Source organism: Helianthus annuus, chromosome 1 (genome assembly GCF_002127325.2).
Source record: "Helianthus annuus cultivar XRQ/B chromosome 1, HanXRQr2.0-SUNRISE, whole genome shotgun sequence".
NCBI classification, from domain to species: Eukaryota; Viridiplantae; Streptophyta; class Magnoliopsida; order Asterales; family Asteraceae; genus Helianthus; species Helianthus annuus.
Genome location: NC_035433.2, coordinates 73,835,625 through 73,851,477, shown reverse-complemented (window position 1 = coordinate 73,851,477; position 15,853 = coordinate 73,835,625). Strand labels below are relative to the sequence as shown.

The 15,853-nt window shown below is 35.8% G+C and overlaps 1 protein-coding gene and 1 long non-coding RNA gene across 2 annotated transcripts; both read left to right on the top strand.

Moving 5' to 3' along the window:
* The first annotated feature begins 6,573 nt into the window (after positions 1 to 6,573).
* LOC110869287 (probable NAD(P)H dehydrogenase (quinone) FQR1-like 1) lies at positions 6,574 to 8,950 on the top strand. The gene is made up of 2 exons (XM_022118591.2): positions 6,574 to 7,240; positions 8,469 to 8,950. The coding sequence occupies exons 1-2, from the start codon at positions 6,726 to 6,728 to the stop codon at positions 8,701 to 8,703; spliced, it is 750 nt and encodes a 249-aa protein (XP_021974283.1). The 5' UTR covers positions 6,574 to 6,725; the 3' UTR covers positions 8,704 to 8,950.
* A 3,619-nt stretch (positions 8,951 to 12,569) lies between these two features.
* On the top strand, positions 12,570 to 15,425 carry LOC118481903. Its single transcript, XR_004866321.1, has 4 exons — positions 12,570 to 12,986; positions 13,068 to 13,121; positions 14,156 to 14,616; positions 14,795 to 15,425. It is a non-coding gene; the product is annotated as an uncharacterized LOC118481903 (long non-coding RNA).
* The last annotated feature ends 428 nt before the right edge of the window (positions 15,426 to 15,853 follow it).

The window sequence follows — 15,853 nt, the reverse complement described above, 5'->3', positions numbered from 1 at the left end:
AGAAATAAATAGTTCAACAGATAAATGTCGTCCGAGTTTGCGAGACTATTGTGGACGCTCTCTAGGAAACAGCCAGCCTATTTCCGTATAGTACCTGCACTTAATCTTTTGGGAAAAATACGTCAGTTTACACTGGTAAATACAAATCGACTGACTCATTTTGAAAATGATTGAAAATTGATTTAAATGCACAAGGCATAAATATTTTTATTAACTTGGGATATTTATATAATATAAACTTGTGAACGAATTACATGCACTTATATCTCTGGTGGCCCGGGATCTACTGTCCGGGCTAGAGATTTAATTGACACACCACATCAAAGAGTTATACACGACGGGTGTACGCCTACACCCCGTGCTCTGGTCGTGGCCATCTCGTAAGAAAATGCCAAGGATATCCGGGACACGGTCAAAAACCCCCCAAAGCCTTTAAGTAAGACAAAACTGTTTAAACGAAGTCGCACAAGCTATTCAAGACTGAACACCTATAAGGAGCAGGACTTGTGCGCCCGATCAAGCGGTATTTTAAATACCGTACCCCAAGCCCGTATAGGGAAAATAAGTCAAAATGTATTTACCTGAGCAAGTATAAGTCACAAACGACAAGTGTTGGTAGCTTTTACCGGGCTTCCTAATCTGGAACAAAGGTTTACAATTAACCTATTAGATTCCTAACGGCCTTTTATTTTAAGCCTAAGCTTTGACCGGTTAGTTTTAGGAGTGATACGGTTTACGCACGATTAAGCGAAAGACCGGATAGAATGTGATTTAGACCCGACAAGTTTGAATACTTGTATAATATGGGTATACTAAATACATTCTGGATTTTGAAGTAAAAACGATATCGTTTGACCCGTTTCGGTCAATTTACGCAAACTAGTTACGTAAACCGAACCGAACGCGATAAGGGCGATACGGGTAGCCAAAAGATTCAAATGCAAGTTCCCTGAGATAATATGCTTAAAATATGATTTTATATCAGTAAGTTATGTTCTATATTGCCCGGGATAATTTTAAACCCAATTTATGCCTTAGAAGGGCATTTTGGTCATTTAAAAGATAATAAAAGGGTAAAATTAGAAATCTGAGTTTCGGGTCTGGTTCATACAGTAAATATACTTAATATAACATATTATATCAGTAGGGTATGACCCATATACCAAATATATCATTTAAAACCAAACTATGCACCGTAGGGGTAATTTAGTAATTTCACAAGGGCTAAAAATGCCAAAATTGGAAATCTGAGTTCATATACTTATACTTACTGTTTTTATATGAAAATATGCTAAACACATCAGTGGGTATAGGTCTTATATATTTAAAACAAGTATAACGCTTTACTATGCGTTAAAACGCTAAAAATACGATTTAAGGGCGTTTTCGGGTTTTCACAGTAAATCTGAGATTTTTATATTTCCAGAATACTTAAAATAATTTATTCATCATATAAAATCAGTAGAAAAAGGTTTCGGGTCAAAAGGATGTGTAAAACTCATTTTATGGCTAAAACGGTCAAAACCGACATAAGCCGAAATGACTAGGTGATCTAGGATCCGTTCAGCCAAAAATTACTTAAAAATCATCAAAATTCCCAGAATATTATATATAATCAGTTGGTAAAAAGTTTTGTACCAAAACGTGGCCAGAAACGGGTTCTACGCGAAAAGGACCGTTTATGTAAATTTATAATATAGTTTTACGCTAATGGCCATAACTCACAATCTGGACCACCAACTGATCCGAAACTTTCGGTGCAAGTTTATATAATAAAAATAAAGATCTCTACTCTTTTACTTTTCCAAAAATCCCGTTTTAAATCAAAAAGGGCAAAATAGTCAACTTTATGCATAAACCGGAAACAAGCATTCGAATAGGCTAAGCATAGACTCAATCAAAGAAAATTCCAGAAAGTTTAACTAAAATAAAAATAGTCAAAAATATTTTCCAATACAGATCTTGATCATGCATGTACGAATCCGAATCGATAGTCTACGAAATAATCGTTTTACAAGACTTTCGGTTCCGGTCCGTGGCTATACTATAGATTGTCGAGTTGATGATGATTAAAACACATTCTTATATGTATTACAAGTTATTTTCAATGATCAACCAGGTTGCATGTCATCTATATCATTAATCATGTCATTTTTCACAAAAATCACTTCTGTTGACTTTTTAGAAATAGGTTTGACTCGACATTAAGCATGCATGTAGTGGGAATCAGTTAGTAACCTTTAGAGGGTTTGTTTCCCACATAAATACCAATCTATAACAAGTTTCAATTCGAGAAATTACTGAAAGAAATCCGTTTAATCAGAAAGTCAAAGGTTATGAACACCCAGTTTGACTTTTACTAATAATCAAAGCAAAAACGGATTAAAGAACGAATTGAAGGCTTACAATGGTCCTAAAGATGTTTAGTGAACACTAGGAGTCAGCCTTGTTGCTCAGATTTCCTCCAGAAAGCTTGCTTGAAGTTCTTGAATATTGAGAGCACTTGGTTACAATGAAAAATGATCAAGAAATGATCAATAATCTGATTTAAACCAGAATTTTCGAGGCCACTGTAGTTGTAGGCATGCATGGCATGTTATTGGGTGATTTGGAGGCAAGTTACAACTGTATCCAACTCAAATTCGGACTCAAATAGACCCAAAAACGATTTCTGGTCGCTGGCAGTCCCACGCGGCCCGCCTGGGCATGTCCAGGCGGGTCGCCTGACCCTCCTGATCAGCCAACAACTTTCATATATTGACAGAAATGGTCCCTGAGCTTGTACGTGATGTTTCGGCCACTTTTCTCGACCCGTAAACCCCCAAACTTGGTTTTTAAGAACCTTAGGACTTTTACCAACATGGTAATGTCCTCGGATAACTTTGCGCTCAACCGAAAAGCCCTGAATTCGACGTTGACGCTTTTAGTCCCTTAAATACGGTTTTGGCCATAACTTTCTCATACGTTGACGAAACTTCATGAAATTTTTACCACATATTCTAGTGAGTATATTTTAGCTATACAAAGCTTCGGGTCTGCCAAAAGTTCACTCAGAGGTATAAATTAAACATGTTGACACTTTTGGCCCCTATAGTTTACAATACTTCACTTTTGTGCAATTTCCGCGTCGTATGATCCACGAACCATCCGTTAAAGGTTATAAACATTATGTGGGGTTATCATAGAGTCTATTTATCCATTGTTGACACTTTGGACCCTTACGTTCCATAGTTTTCACTGTTTGTCACTTTTAGTCCCTCTAAAGTATGTTTTCACATAACGGAACCTTATGACACGTGTCAAGACATTATTGGACGAAATTTTTCGAGGTGTTACACATCTACTAGTTAACAAACAATGGTGAGTTTCTAATTCGGAAGAGTGGCGGATCTAGAAATTATTTTCTGGGGTGCGAATGAGGGCTTTAACTAAACTTTCAAGGGGTGTGAGCGGGATTTTTGCCTATAAAATACGCTAAAAAATTTTGTTCAAGGGGTGGCCTCACCTACCCACCCACCACAACACCTAAGTCCACCCTTGATTCGGAATTAATTACTCACAGATGGTTCCTAAGACCGTGGGGTATGGTGGGGCGGGGGTTGGGGTTTGGGTTGGACATTTGGTGACACGTGTCCGCGGAGCCAGGCCACTGCCGGGTTACGTGTCCGCGTGGTATGGCGGGGCGTGGGTTGGGCTTGGGTTGGGTGCACCGCGTGGCATAAATGTTTTTTTAAAAAAAATTACAAAAAAATTATAAAAAATCACACAACATTTATAAAAAAACCTACAACTTCATTAAAATTTTAAAAATTACATAATTCTAAAAATTACATAATTTCTAAAAATTACAAAATAAAAAAACCTAGAGCATTAAAAAAATTTCAAAAAGGTCGATCTTGTCGAACGCCTTGTTTTCCTTGCCTCGAAACTCTATGTTCGCCACCGCCACCCGGTCCTCGTGGCTTAACTCCCCACCGGGAACCGCATCGTAGTAAGCCTTGCAACGCTCGAGCTTGGGCCGTAGCTCGCGCCATTTATGTTGGCACGCGTTGAGGTTGTGGCGGTCGTTACCGACGTTTTGTCGGTAGGCCGCGAATGCTTCCGCCCAATATTTTGTTTGGCTCGGTGGCCGCCCCTTCATAGCGTCCACGACGCTAGTGACGAGTGCCATTTCTTCTTGACGGGTCCAGGATGCCATTTCTTCTTGGGTTCGTGGGATGGGGGGGACCAGCGGAGTAGCGGGTTCAAGACAGTTGGTGTAGCCGGTGGGGTTTTTGGTTCGTGGGATGGGGGACCGGTGGGGTTGGGGTTGCAATATATAGGGCCTTTGGGTGACCCGGGTGGCGGTTATAGAAGATGGGGGGATGAGGGGACCAGTTTGAATTTTAAATTTCAAAATTTAAAACACCCGCCTGACGTGGCGGCCTGACGTGGCGGGTGACCCAATGAGAAATGGCCAGCTCGCTTCGCCATACCGCCCCACGCCCGGCTTGAAAGCCAAGCCCCAAGGGGCCACGCCACAACCCAAGCCCACCCGGGGTGGTGACTTGGGCGTTTTCCCCCAACCCACGCCCAAACTCCCGACCCATACCCACGGCCTAATATCTTAACCTCTTACCACATAATGGAGTGAATGTATTTAAGGCTTAGGGTTTTCTTTAGTTTTAACCGGGTTTAGCATATGGTTGTTTGAAGATGATTGCGCATGTTTGAATCAATTGTTAAGGGTGAAGGGTTAGATGGCTCACAATGCTTGGTTGTAACAACGGCGTACATGGCCGTTTGTGGTAATGATGAGGTGTTGGTGACCGGCGGTTACATGAAAATTTTTACTGAGGTCATAACTTTTCGATCTAAAATTTTACAGATCTCCAAGTTTTGTCTACTGTGTCAACCAACTTAATTAAAGGAATGCAAGGTCATTGTTTAACCATTTCACTAATTGTTACCTTTAATTTGTTTACTATCAAATATTTATATTTGGTCATTGTTTAGAAAGTATAGAGAATCAAATATTAACTTGTACATAACATATAAATTTTTAAAATTGTATGGATTTGACCCAAGGTGTGCCTTAGTGGGTCTGTCCCTAGATGCTGCTACGGGTAGTGCAAATTATTATGGTAGAAGTTGGTTAGATGGTGATTTACAATTGACAGTTAATTTTATGTTTTCACATCTTTAATAATTGATTTTCAGTAACAAAACATAAAGGATAGAATATTCATTTTCATACAAGTAACCTATATAACAAAACATAAGGGAAACACGCTTGTGTAGATCTAACTGGAGTCTCCCCCCTTGTCGGACTCAAGGACAAGGGCTTTGTCGTAGGGCAAGCGGTGCTCAAGGCAGAGGCGAGCAAAGTGGCAAAACATGACAAAGTTTGCCGGGAGAATCAACATGTGTTTGTCCCGTTTGCGTTTGATACCTTTGGTGGTCTCGCTCCTGACGCTGTACGACTCTTGAATCGGGTTCAAAAAGTCGTTAATAGTAATTCTTCGTCGCTAAAGATTTCAAACTTTGTATTTAGTAGAATTGGTTTTTCTATTCAAAAGGGGGTGGCGGCGCAACTTGTTGCCCGACTACCTGCCATTGCTTTGTAATTGCCCTTTTTCATGTGGAATGATATAAAAGAAGTCTACTTAAAAAAAAAAAAAAAAAAAAAAAAAGAAGATCAACTATAATTTTTATTGCTTTTTTTAAAGGATAGAATATACCTATATAATATTATATATCGACTATAATTTTTATTGCTTCTTTTTGTAATTTGTGGACGGATGCTATCTCACTTGTTCAACGTATGATCATTGTGAGTTGTCATACACTTTAAACAAGTATAAAATCCCAAATATGTAAATGGATATAAAATATCATTATAACGTGTCTATAATTGACCGACATAACTAAATAATATATGATCATTTTTTTTGTAATACTATTAGTTGTACATTTTAACCTAACATTACAAATTATGCACATATATTTTCAAAATAAACATGAATGATTCAATACCACAAATTATCTTTGGGATAAAGATTTGCTTTAAATAGACCATTTATTAACAATCTAATATATTTCACTTCAACTCAATTCCATTTTATCAAAACCCGTTTTTATCCTAATCGAATTCACTTTTTTAAACATCCCATTTCAAGTTTTGACACAAACTCATTTAACTCCGAACCTGACCCAAACCCATATTACCCCATTAGGCCATTACCGACAGACCCGTCTAATTTACTCAACTTAGCAATTGGATAACTTCAAAGCAAGTATGCAAACCAAATAACCATTTTCTATTTATACCAAAAGTTTTAAATACCCAACTAAATTTAGAACTTTTCGTTTTACAAAAAAACTTATCAACAACATTATTTATTGGATTGGATTCCTACATGGGGTTTTTCTCATATTTATTGGGTTTCCTTCTGAATTGGTGTATATGTATTATTATGCGTAGTTGAGATATATATGATCTGGTGGTTCCGCTAGTGACACGATTATACTCCAGTGACCCGTCAGTAATCCAAATTTGTCGTTAAAAAAAAACATTATTTTATTTATTTTGGCCAGCGAAGTCTCCACGATAACATTATTCCAATTAACTCATCAATTCCATCCTCACCACCATCACAAAACCCTCCCTCCAGTCAAACTCCCAAAACACAACTTCAATCCCAATTGTTGTATATGATAATCCTCCATTCGATCAACAATTCATAATGGGCAAAGGAGCCGGGTGTTGCCCGAGCAAAAACAGAGCACCCTCTGTTATTCAATCAGAACCTGATCCAATTCAAACTCCAGAAACCCATTCCGATCACTCAATTCCAATCGAACCGGTTGTCGAACCCCGAAAACTGAGAATATTCATAGTGTTTTATTCAATGTACGGGCATGTTGAGAGTCTAGCAAGGAATATAAAGACAGGAGTTGAGGAAATTGATGGGGTTGAAGGGGTGTTATTTCGGGTGCCGGAAACGTTGTCGTTTGAGACTTTGACGGCGATGAAGGTTCCGGTGAAAGGTGATGATGTGCCGGAGATATTGCCGGAGGAATTGGTGGAGGCTGATGGGTTGTTGTTTGGGTTTCCGACGAGGTTCGGGTGTATGTCGAGTCAAATGAAGGCGTTTTTCGATTCGACTGGTGGGTTGTGGCGGGAGCAGAAGCTTGCCGGAGTTCCGGCCGGTTTTTTTGTTAGTACCGGGACGCAAGGAGGTGGTCAAGAAACTACGGCGTAAGTTAGCTTCTTTTTTGGACCTTTGGTTGATTCACAAGTTTCATGTTTTCATGATTAAAAAGTGGTGTGTAGGGATGAACATAGTATCGACACCAATAGTATTGAACCGAGACTGATATTGAAAATACTGTTATTGAAAATCATTAAAATTGGATATCGATACTAAAAATGTTCAGTACAGTATAGTACCGGTATTTGAAAATAAAAATCGATATTTTACCGGTATCGAAAAAATTCGGTACGAGAATTTCGTTACCGGTATTCAGTACCAAATGCTCATCCCTAATGGGGTGAGTTTGTTTTTACAAATTATTTCGTTTTTTTTTTTTTTTTTTTTTTTTTTTTTGCATATTTGTAGTCACTTTGAAGGTAAAAATCGGTATTTTACCTGTACCAAAAAAATTTAATATCGGTATCCAGTACCAAATGTTCATCCCTAATGGTGTGTGTGTGTTTTTACAAATTAATTCGTTTTTTTTTTTTTTTTTCATGTTTGTATAGTCGTTTAATGTTTCTTTGCTTCTGAAGTAACTATTAGAGTTTTAATAGGTTATAAGTAATGTAGTTTTGATTAAATATTATGCTCTTATTTAGAGGTGAAAACTTATAAAATCACATTGTTCTAGTTGTCTAACATTTATTATGTCATTTTTGTAAAAACTTCGAAAATTAATTTTCCCAATATGGGAAATATTGTGATAGAAAGAAATTTTGACGTGAAGAGGAAAACTAGGAAAATTATGTATTTAACGAGAATGACGTAGTTTTGATGTAAATTAAACAATTTGAAGAGGTTTTACATGTGTGACAATACATATTCATTATCCTTGATTGTTGGTTAATGTGTAAATAATAATAAAAATGGACAACTATTTTAGGATATATTAAGACACAAAATAACAATTAGTTTCAAATTTTTTTTCTAAAAAAAAATAGGGAAGCACATTGTTATATTTCTTAAATAATGAGCATATTATTACTTTGAGCTATTGATTGCTTAAAGTAAAGAAGATAAAACAAAAATGTTGTCTTGGGGAAAAATAGATATGGGAGTCAGGAAAATAAGTGGTTACATGTCTTTTTCTTTATTAATTGTGTAACCTAGTTTTTTTAAGTTCTGTCTTATAAAAAAACATTCTTCTCATATCTAATCATTGTTTGATGATTCTTATTAAACCATTTATAATACTGTTTTTAAATCGGATACCGGTTGATTTGGTTGCAGATGGACGGCGATTACACAATTAGCGCACCACGGGATGCTATATGTTCCAATCGGGTATACATTTGGGGCCGGAATGTTCAAAATGGACTCGATCCGAGGTGGTTCCCCGTACGGCGCTGGAGTATATTCGGGGGACGGGACTAGAGAGCCGAGTCAAAGAGAACTTGAACTTGCGCAACACCAGGGTAAATATATGGCCATGATCGTCAAAAGATTTGGGTCTCACCCAACATAATGAAGAAAAGACTAATATGGAAAATGTACATCTTTTAGTACACAAGATATAAGTTTTACTACAAATATTTAATTATTGTTTTGGAAAACGGGTTAGTGATGTAAAAGTAAAACCCTTTCCAATTGCCATTTATTTGTCACCCAATTTGTTGATTTTGTGTGTGTGTTGATAAGAACATTCCATAAAATAGAAGAGTCGTATCATGTATTTTTTATTTTTTTTCTTTTATTATACTTGTAATTTTTTATATTGTTTTGCAATAAATACTAATTAAAATTACGTAATAGAAAACTTAACATTCAATGGCAAATTTACTACGATTACTATAATAGGTGGGTAAAATAAATAGAAAAACTAGTTAAGAAATTTAAACAAAACAATATTTTTATCTTATATAATTAGTATAGTTATTACTTATTAGTTCGACACATCAAATGCTAATATATGCTATATTGACGAAATAATGCATGTTTAAAAGAATATGGCCAACATGCCACATGCTGCTAAAATCATTATAAAATTGAAGATTGATAACAAACAAGCGTAATGTTGAAAATAACTTCTGCTTTTTTAAAATTATGCTTAAACAATTAAAAAAAATGAAATACTAAATCGTAATACTTCAAGAAGTAGTAAGGTGGTTATCAAATCATTACTTAGATAAAATTTACTTTTTAACCACTAGTCACCTATGAAAAAAAGTAAGTTAAAAAAAACTTTGTTTTTTCAATTGTAATAATTTCATGGTTGTTAGATGGAAGATTGGAAGGTATGGAATGTCACATGGGTTTAGGTTGTGTAACAAGTTTAAATAATCGGTTTCTAAAAGAAAGTCAAATAGAATGGGTCATAGCGGGTCCATTTGCTATATATATCTTAATCATAACCTAGACAGCGATAAGTGACGAAAGTGGTGAGACGACAACACTGATGGTCATGGTTGTGGTGGCAATGGAGGTGATGACAAGAAAGACGGTGGTGGCATTGACAATGACTAGGATGTGGTGATAGCATATGTACACTTTGGTCGTGAGAAAAATATGTTCGACCCTATTTTGTTTAAAAATCATGGAAGACTTCAACGGTTCAGTTAGACTAACCAAACTTCTAGATTGTGGGGGTGTGCAAAAAAAACGAAAACCAACCGTATCTGTAACTGAAAAAACCAAGCTGAAGTGCGAATTCGGTTTTTGGTTTGGTTCCTAACTGTATCTGAATTATGACTTTGTTTTTGGTTTCACAAATCTTGCTTATTCGAATAGTTGAACTGCAACCGAATTATTCGGTTCTCAACAAACTGAATAACAAATAGTTTAACTGGATAACTTAACCAAATAAAATGGTTAAGTTCAATTCGGTTAGACATATTTCTAATTCGTAATCGATTCGGTTAGGCTAAAAAACTTAAAACCGAATAAAACCATATTCAAACTGATGAACACCCCTACCAGATTGTTTCATTGAAGTAACAAAGTTTTTTTATTGTTCTAAAGTAACTCAAGTTATCCTATATATTGTTTTTTATAAATATTTAAGCTTTTCAAAATTTAAGTGAGACAAATGTTCGAATAAGTGATAGTTTTTTATGTAATAGTGTAAAAAAAACTTACTAAATAATAGCTGATTTTTTTTTTGTCATTGTTGAATTTAAGTCAAATTAAAAAGAAAAAAAATCACTAAATAGTAATCAAAACTCACATATAGTTCATTTGTCTCATGCAATTTTTTTTAATCAATCTAATATTACCATATCATAAATTAGGAAGATATTTGTGCTTTGTGGAATGTACTCCAAGCTTAGGGAGTATTTCAAAAAAAATTCTTGATTTTTCACTTCTAACTTAAAGGTTTTCATTTTTTTGCATTTTAACCTTTTTGACTTTTTTTTACTTTTAACCCAAAACTATTCATCTTTGGCGATTTAACCCCAACACATTTTTTATTTTCAACTTTGATCCACGTATCTTTCACCTTTTTCAATTTTTTCGTCTTACGTTTCGTTCTAATTTTGCGAGTAAACACGTCGTAACGTACGTGTGGGATTCAAAGTTTTTTTACTATTTTTTCCCGTTTGAAAGGACCGTCACAACGCGTCTATTTTCCATGTTTGAGAGGTTCGTTGAAACGCGCGTGGTCTTAGATCGACTTAGTTATTCTTTTCTATTTTTGCATTTCATTCTAATTTCTTCGCATTAACATGTCGCAACTGGCATACGTGGTTCAACGATTTTACGTATCCTTTTCGTTCGGTGTTATTTTTCATTTTTATTTATTTTGTTTTTACGAGCTTTTCCGGTATTATTGGTCGATGGTAGCATTAGTGTTACTTGGCACAGTCTATGACCCCGCCACAACACGGGGGCCCTCAATACTAGTTTATAAAAAAGTTACATAGAATCATAATATGTATTACTATATAAAACATCTCTTTATGACATAAACTAGATATAACACCCGCGCGCGTTGCGGCGCGGCGCGGTACATCGCAAATATCGAATGGATTAGTCCAAACGTTATGTGATGCGTTAACCATATGAAAACACACGTTTCGACGTATCTGATTGAACTCAATGTAACATATATATGCATTGCAATTGGATCAAATATAAAGTAAATCAAATTTATACCGTACAATCGTAACGTATTATATATGACCCGAGTCATACATAGAAAATATAACGCGTATAATGGAAAAGCTGACACGTATAATCAAAAGAGATGAATTAGAGCTTTTGAAAAAATGGAAAAAAGAAACCACAATTTGACTCCACTCGGTTTGAAACAAAATTTACAAAATGTCACCTGACTCGTTTCCTAAAAAAGTTTACGTCGAAACATACACCAACTCATAACCGAAACGTACATAAAAATATGCACGTAAAAAATGTTTTTTTTAAACGAAAAGTATTATATTTGACCTAACTCGTTTCCAGAAAAATTGTATGTCGACATATAGAGCAAATCAAATTTATACTGGTACGTACATAAAAATAAATATATATGAAAAAATTGTTTTTCTTAAGTAAAGCAGGTATAACGGTAAACTCGAAACAAATTATTAGTAACAAACTTAATAGGTTAAATACGTTCGTAAAATTGTGCCAAGTGGCACTAATGCCAAACCACTGCCAGCGAATACCAACATCAGAAGAGCTTGTAAAAATAAATTAACTAAAAAAGTAAAACATAACACCGAACAAAAAACATACGTAAAATCGTTGAACCACGCACGTCCGTTGTGGCGTGTTAATGCGAAACAATTAGACAAAAACGTAAAACGTAGAAAAGAATAACTAAGTCAATCTAGGATCCGCGCGTTGCGACGAACTTGTCAAACAGAGAAAAATAGTTGTGTTGCGACTTGCCTATGAAACGGGAAAAAATAGGCAAAAAAATGTTGAACCTCACACGCATGTTGCTGCATGTTGACTCGCAAAATTTAGAACGAAACGTAAAACAAAAACTTGCGAAAGATGAAAAGTATGGGGAGACCAAAGTTGAAAATAAAAAAGTAGGGTTAAATTGAAAAGTTGAAAAGTTTTGGGTTAAATTTAAAAAAGCTAAAGGGGTTAAACTACAAAACAATTGGATTGAAAGTGAAAAATAGAATTTTTTTTTTTGAAAGACTCCCAATGCACATGTTACAAGTATATAATGCAAAAACATGTTTCTAATTTATAGTTTGGAAATATTAAAAGAAATTTATTAAATAAATATAAATAAAATTTATGAGGTTGAAGGAGAGAATGTCATGTGATATTATTTGGAGTCTTTTATTATAAGTTAGATTAGATGTAATTTTGTCCTACTTTTAAGATGCTCATTTGAAATGTTATCGCTATTTTCCCAGACTTTTACCCCTTGCTTCCAAATATGTCCTCTCTTCAATTAGGTTTCAAAGATTTCTTACATTTCTTGGAGTTCAATGTGGTAAATTGAATCATGAAATCAATTGTTTCATCTGTTATGGCAATGAAACCTCGTGGGAGCATTTAATGATTGAAAGCGAAGATTGAATGCTGGCAGCAAATTGAAGACGCAAATGAAACCTGGTAGGGGCAATTAATTGTGAAATCATTTGAATTATGATTTCGTCGTTGATGATTGATGATCAAATGAAACATGGTAAGAGCAATTAATGAACGAAACTAAAGATTGAATGTTGGCAGCAAATTGAAGACACGAATTAAATTTTCCCCGTCGTTTCTAGACCCACAATTCTTTAAGAGGGAACCGATGATTGAATTGTGGGGTCATTTGCGAGTTCAATTCCCTATTATTAGGTTTGGATTATCAATTATTATTCAACAAATCCTTCCTGTCATTCGACTACAAACATTCTAACTTTGTCAATTGTGAACCAGGTCCACACGGCTGCTTAATTACACACATCTGCGACCGGAATCCGCGTTTCTAAGGTGCCAATTATGTACTCCTCTTTTGGTAGTCTATGAGTTTGTGACTTAATTTTGGTATTTGATGAGTTTGGTATCCTATAGGTTGGTGACTTAAATTATTACTCATACTTGGATGCCTTCTTGTTAGTTTATATTAAATTCTCATAGGTTTTGGATTGTTTACTACACAACATAAGTGTTATCCTGAAGAGCCACAATAATAGACTTTGGTAGATTTTAGTGATTGTTTACTGCACAACATAAGTGTGGTTTTAATGATTGTTTACTACACAACATGAGTGTTATTAAGAAGAACCACAATATGGATTTAGGGGTATCTTTAGAATTGCTGATAAATAGCTATGGTCTCTTGAGTGTGTGTGATACACATAATGTGTCAGTTGATTAATTGTGTTGATGATATGTCTTATTTGTATTTATTCATATTGAAGAAAAGTTCTTGTACAATAAAGAAGCAATAGTGACACATCTTGCTAGTGGAAAAAAAATCTAAACTGACTGAATACTTGAGCTGGAGAATCATACTTTAAAGATGGAAAGCAAGGAATAATTTAAAAATAAAGCTGAAAAAAAAGCAATTTACATGAAATGAAATTGATTACTTGTAGGTGGCTTAACGATTCTGTTAACTTTCTTTGCTTCTTGAATATCGCCAATGTAAATGATAAGTATCTTCTCTAGGTTTTCCACAGTCTTCAAAAATGTATTAAGTTGTTCTGTCATATTTTTATTACATATTTGACTGCATCTTTCACCTTAGTTACAAACTCATCATTCCTCAATAGAGTTTTCGATATCAATCTGCAGCCTGTTTACAAGAAACTAGATCCTACATGTACCCTTGATTGTTGAATAACTCACCACTTGCATGAAACTGATCACTTCATTTTGCCCTTCTGTACCATTATTCATGTAGTACTTTGATTTAATTAAAAAAATATTTGTTTCTGGGTATAGTTTGTATAATAATTTGAGTCGTTTTATGTCATTTTACCATTAGTTTTGTATATTACTGTGTCTTATGTGCTTTGTAGGGTTGCGGAAGAAAAAACGAGCTGAAACATTAAAGAAATGAGCACACAGGAGGAGGTTTAGGCTTAGTCTTAGTGAAGGATTCTCATGAAATGGAAATGGATATTTAAGGATGTGAGAAGATAGAGAATTGAATTGAATTACAAATCCATAGACGAAAGCGGTGAAGAAAACAGAGTTGAAACAAAGAAGTTATGGACGAAACGGTTTTCTCAATTCGCATGTCGGACACGTCACGCGGCCAGAGAGAATCAGCTGCCCGCGCGACGCGGAGTGTGCCCTGATTAGCGCGTAAAACTTCACTACAAGTCCTATTGAAGCCCATGTTTAAGCCTAATCATAACCAGAAAACCCTAGACGAATTGGGAACCCCACAATATGAATTAAGAAGCTGAAAATGAAGATTTTGAAGATCAAAAGAGCTCGGGAGTGAAGAATTGAAGCGTGGGATCAAATCTGTCAGGTGTTAATCATCTTATTACTCAGTTCTTTCGTATATATTCTTTCGTTTAAATATGTAGAAGATCATGATGAAGAACAATACTAGTTAATTCATCTGATATACGTTAAATTATACATGTTTTTATATACCCCAAAACACTTCCGTTTTAAGCGTTTTTAACCGAAAACACGACGGTTAGGTACCAAAATTGGTACTTTTGTATTTTCAGGTCTTAAACAGAGCATAAAGGAAAATTATGATGAAAACGGACAAATTCTGATGCATTTCTGATAAAACGGACAAAAATCTGATGACTGCCAAGTGTCGCACGGCCGTGCATCCAACCGCACTACCGTGCGAGACCTCCGACCTCGGAAGCACTGCCAGTGCGACTCATGGTGCCGCTGATTTCTCGAACCGCACCCCCTGCGAGTCAACCGCACCCCCTGCAAGCCAACCGCACCCCCTGCGAGCCAACCGCACCCCTATGCACCACCTGGACCATACTTTCTGATCACGATTATGATGGCGTCGCACTACCATGCGACCAGTCGCATGACCGTGCCAATCTGATGACCTAGACAAGTTGTCCACTAGTCCACTTGGCTGACCCGGGATCGCTGAAACTAACGTCACCCGACAAGGCCTGACCGCACGGCCGTGCGACCAGTCGCATGCCCGTGCGAAACTGAAAATTGCCTATAAATAGCGGCATTCGCTACTGATCAAAATGTTGGGTTTTTCTCCATGTTTCTGGGCGATTTCTGGGTTTCGAAGCAGTCCTGATCAGACCCATTTGAAGCTTAAAGATCGAGTGGAAGCATAACCGATCCAACCCATCAATTCCTTGCTTGTTTATGGTTCGATTCCTTGTTCTTGAACATGTATTCTGATCATTTTGCAAGTTATGAACTGATGTTAGTTTATGTTTAATGTAGTTTATGTAATAGTAGTTATAAACTTGTTTCTTGAATAATCGTTACATTGTAATCTTATTTGTATGAAGCTTTAGTACTTTTTCTTGTTGAATCTTCATGATTATATAATGAACGTTTCATTGATGTTGAGTTCCTGATTATGTTTGATTATCTTGGATAATGAATCTGTGGTTAGTGGGATGGTAACTATTTCTTGATTAATCACTTATTTGTAGACCTTGTTTACACCATGAAACCAGACCAGGGTATTGGTTTTATACAAGATATATCTTATTGTGATTAGGAATACCTTCTTGCACGTAAGGGTTCTAACGAATTAT

Bases quoted from the DNA above. Each gene is read 5' to 3' on its own strand.
- LOC110869287 (XM_022118591.2), top strand. From the start codon at position 6,726: ATGGGCAAAGGAGCCGGGTGTTGCCCGAGCAAAAACAGAGCACCCTCT. The intron at 7,241-8,468 runs GTAAGTTAGCTT...ATTTGGTTGCAG, and splicing joins GGTGGTCAAGAAACTACGGC to ATGGACGGCGATTACACAAT.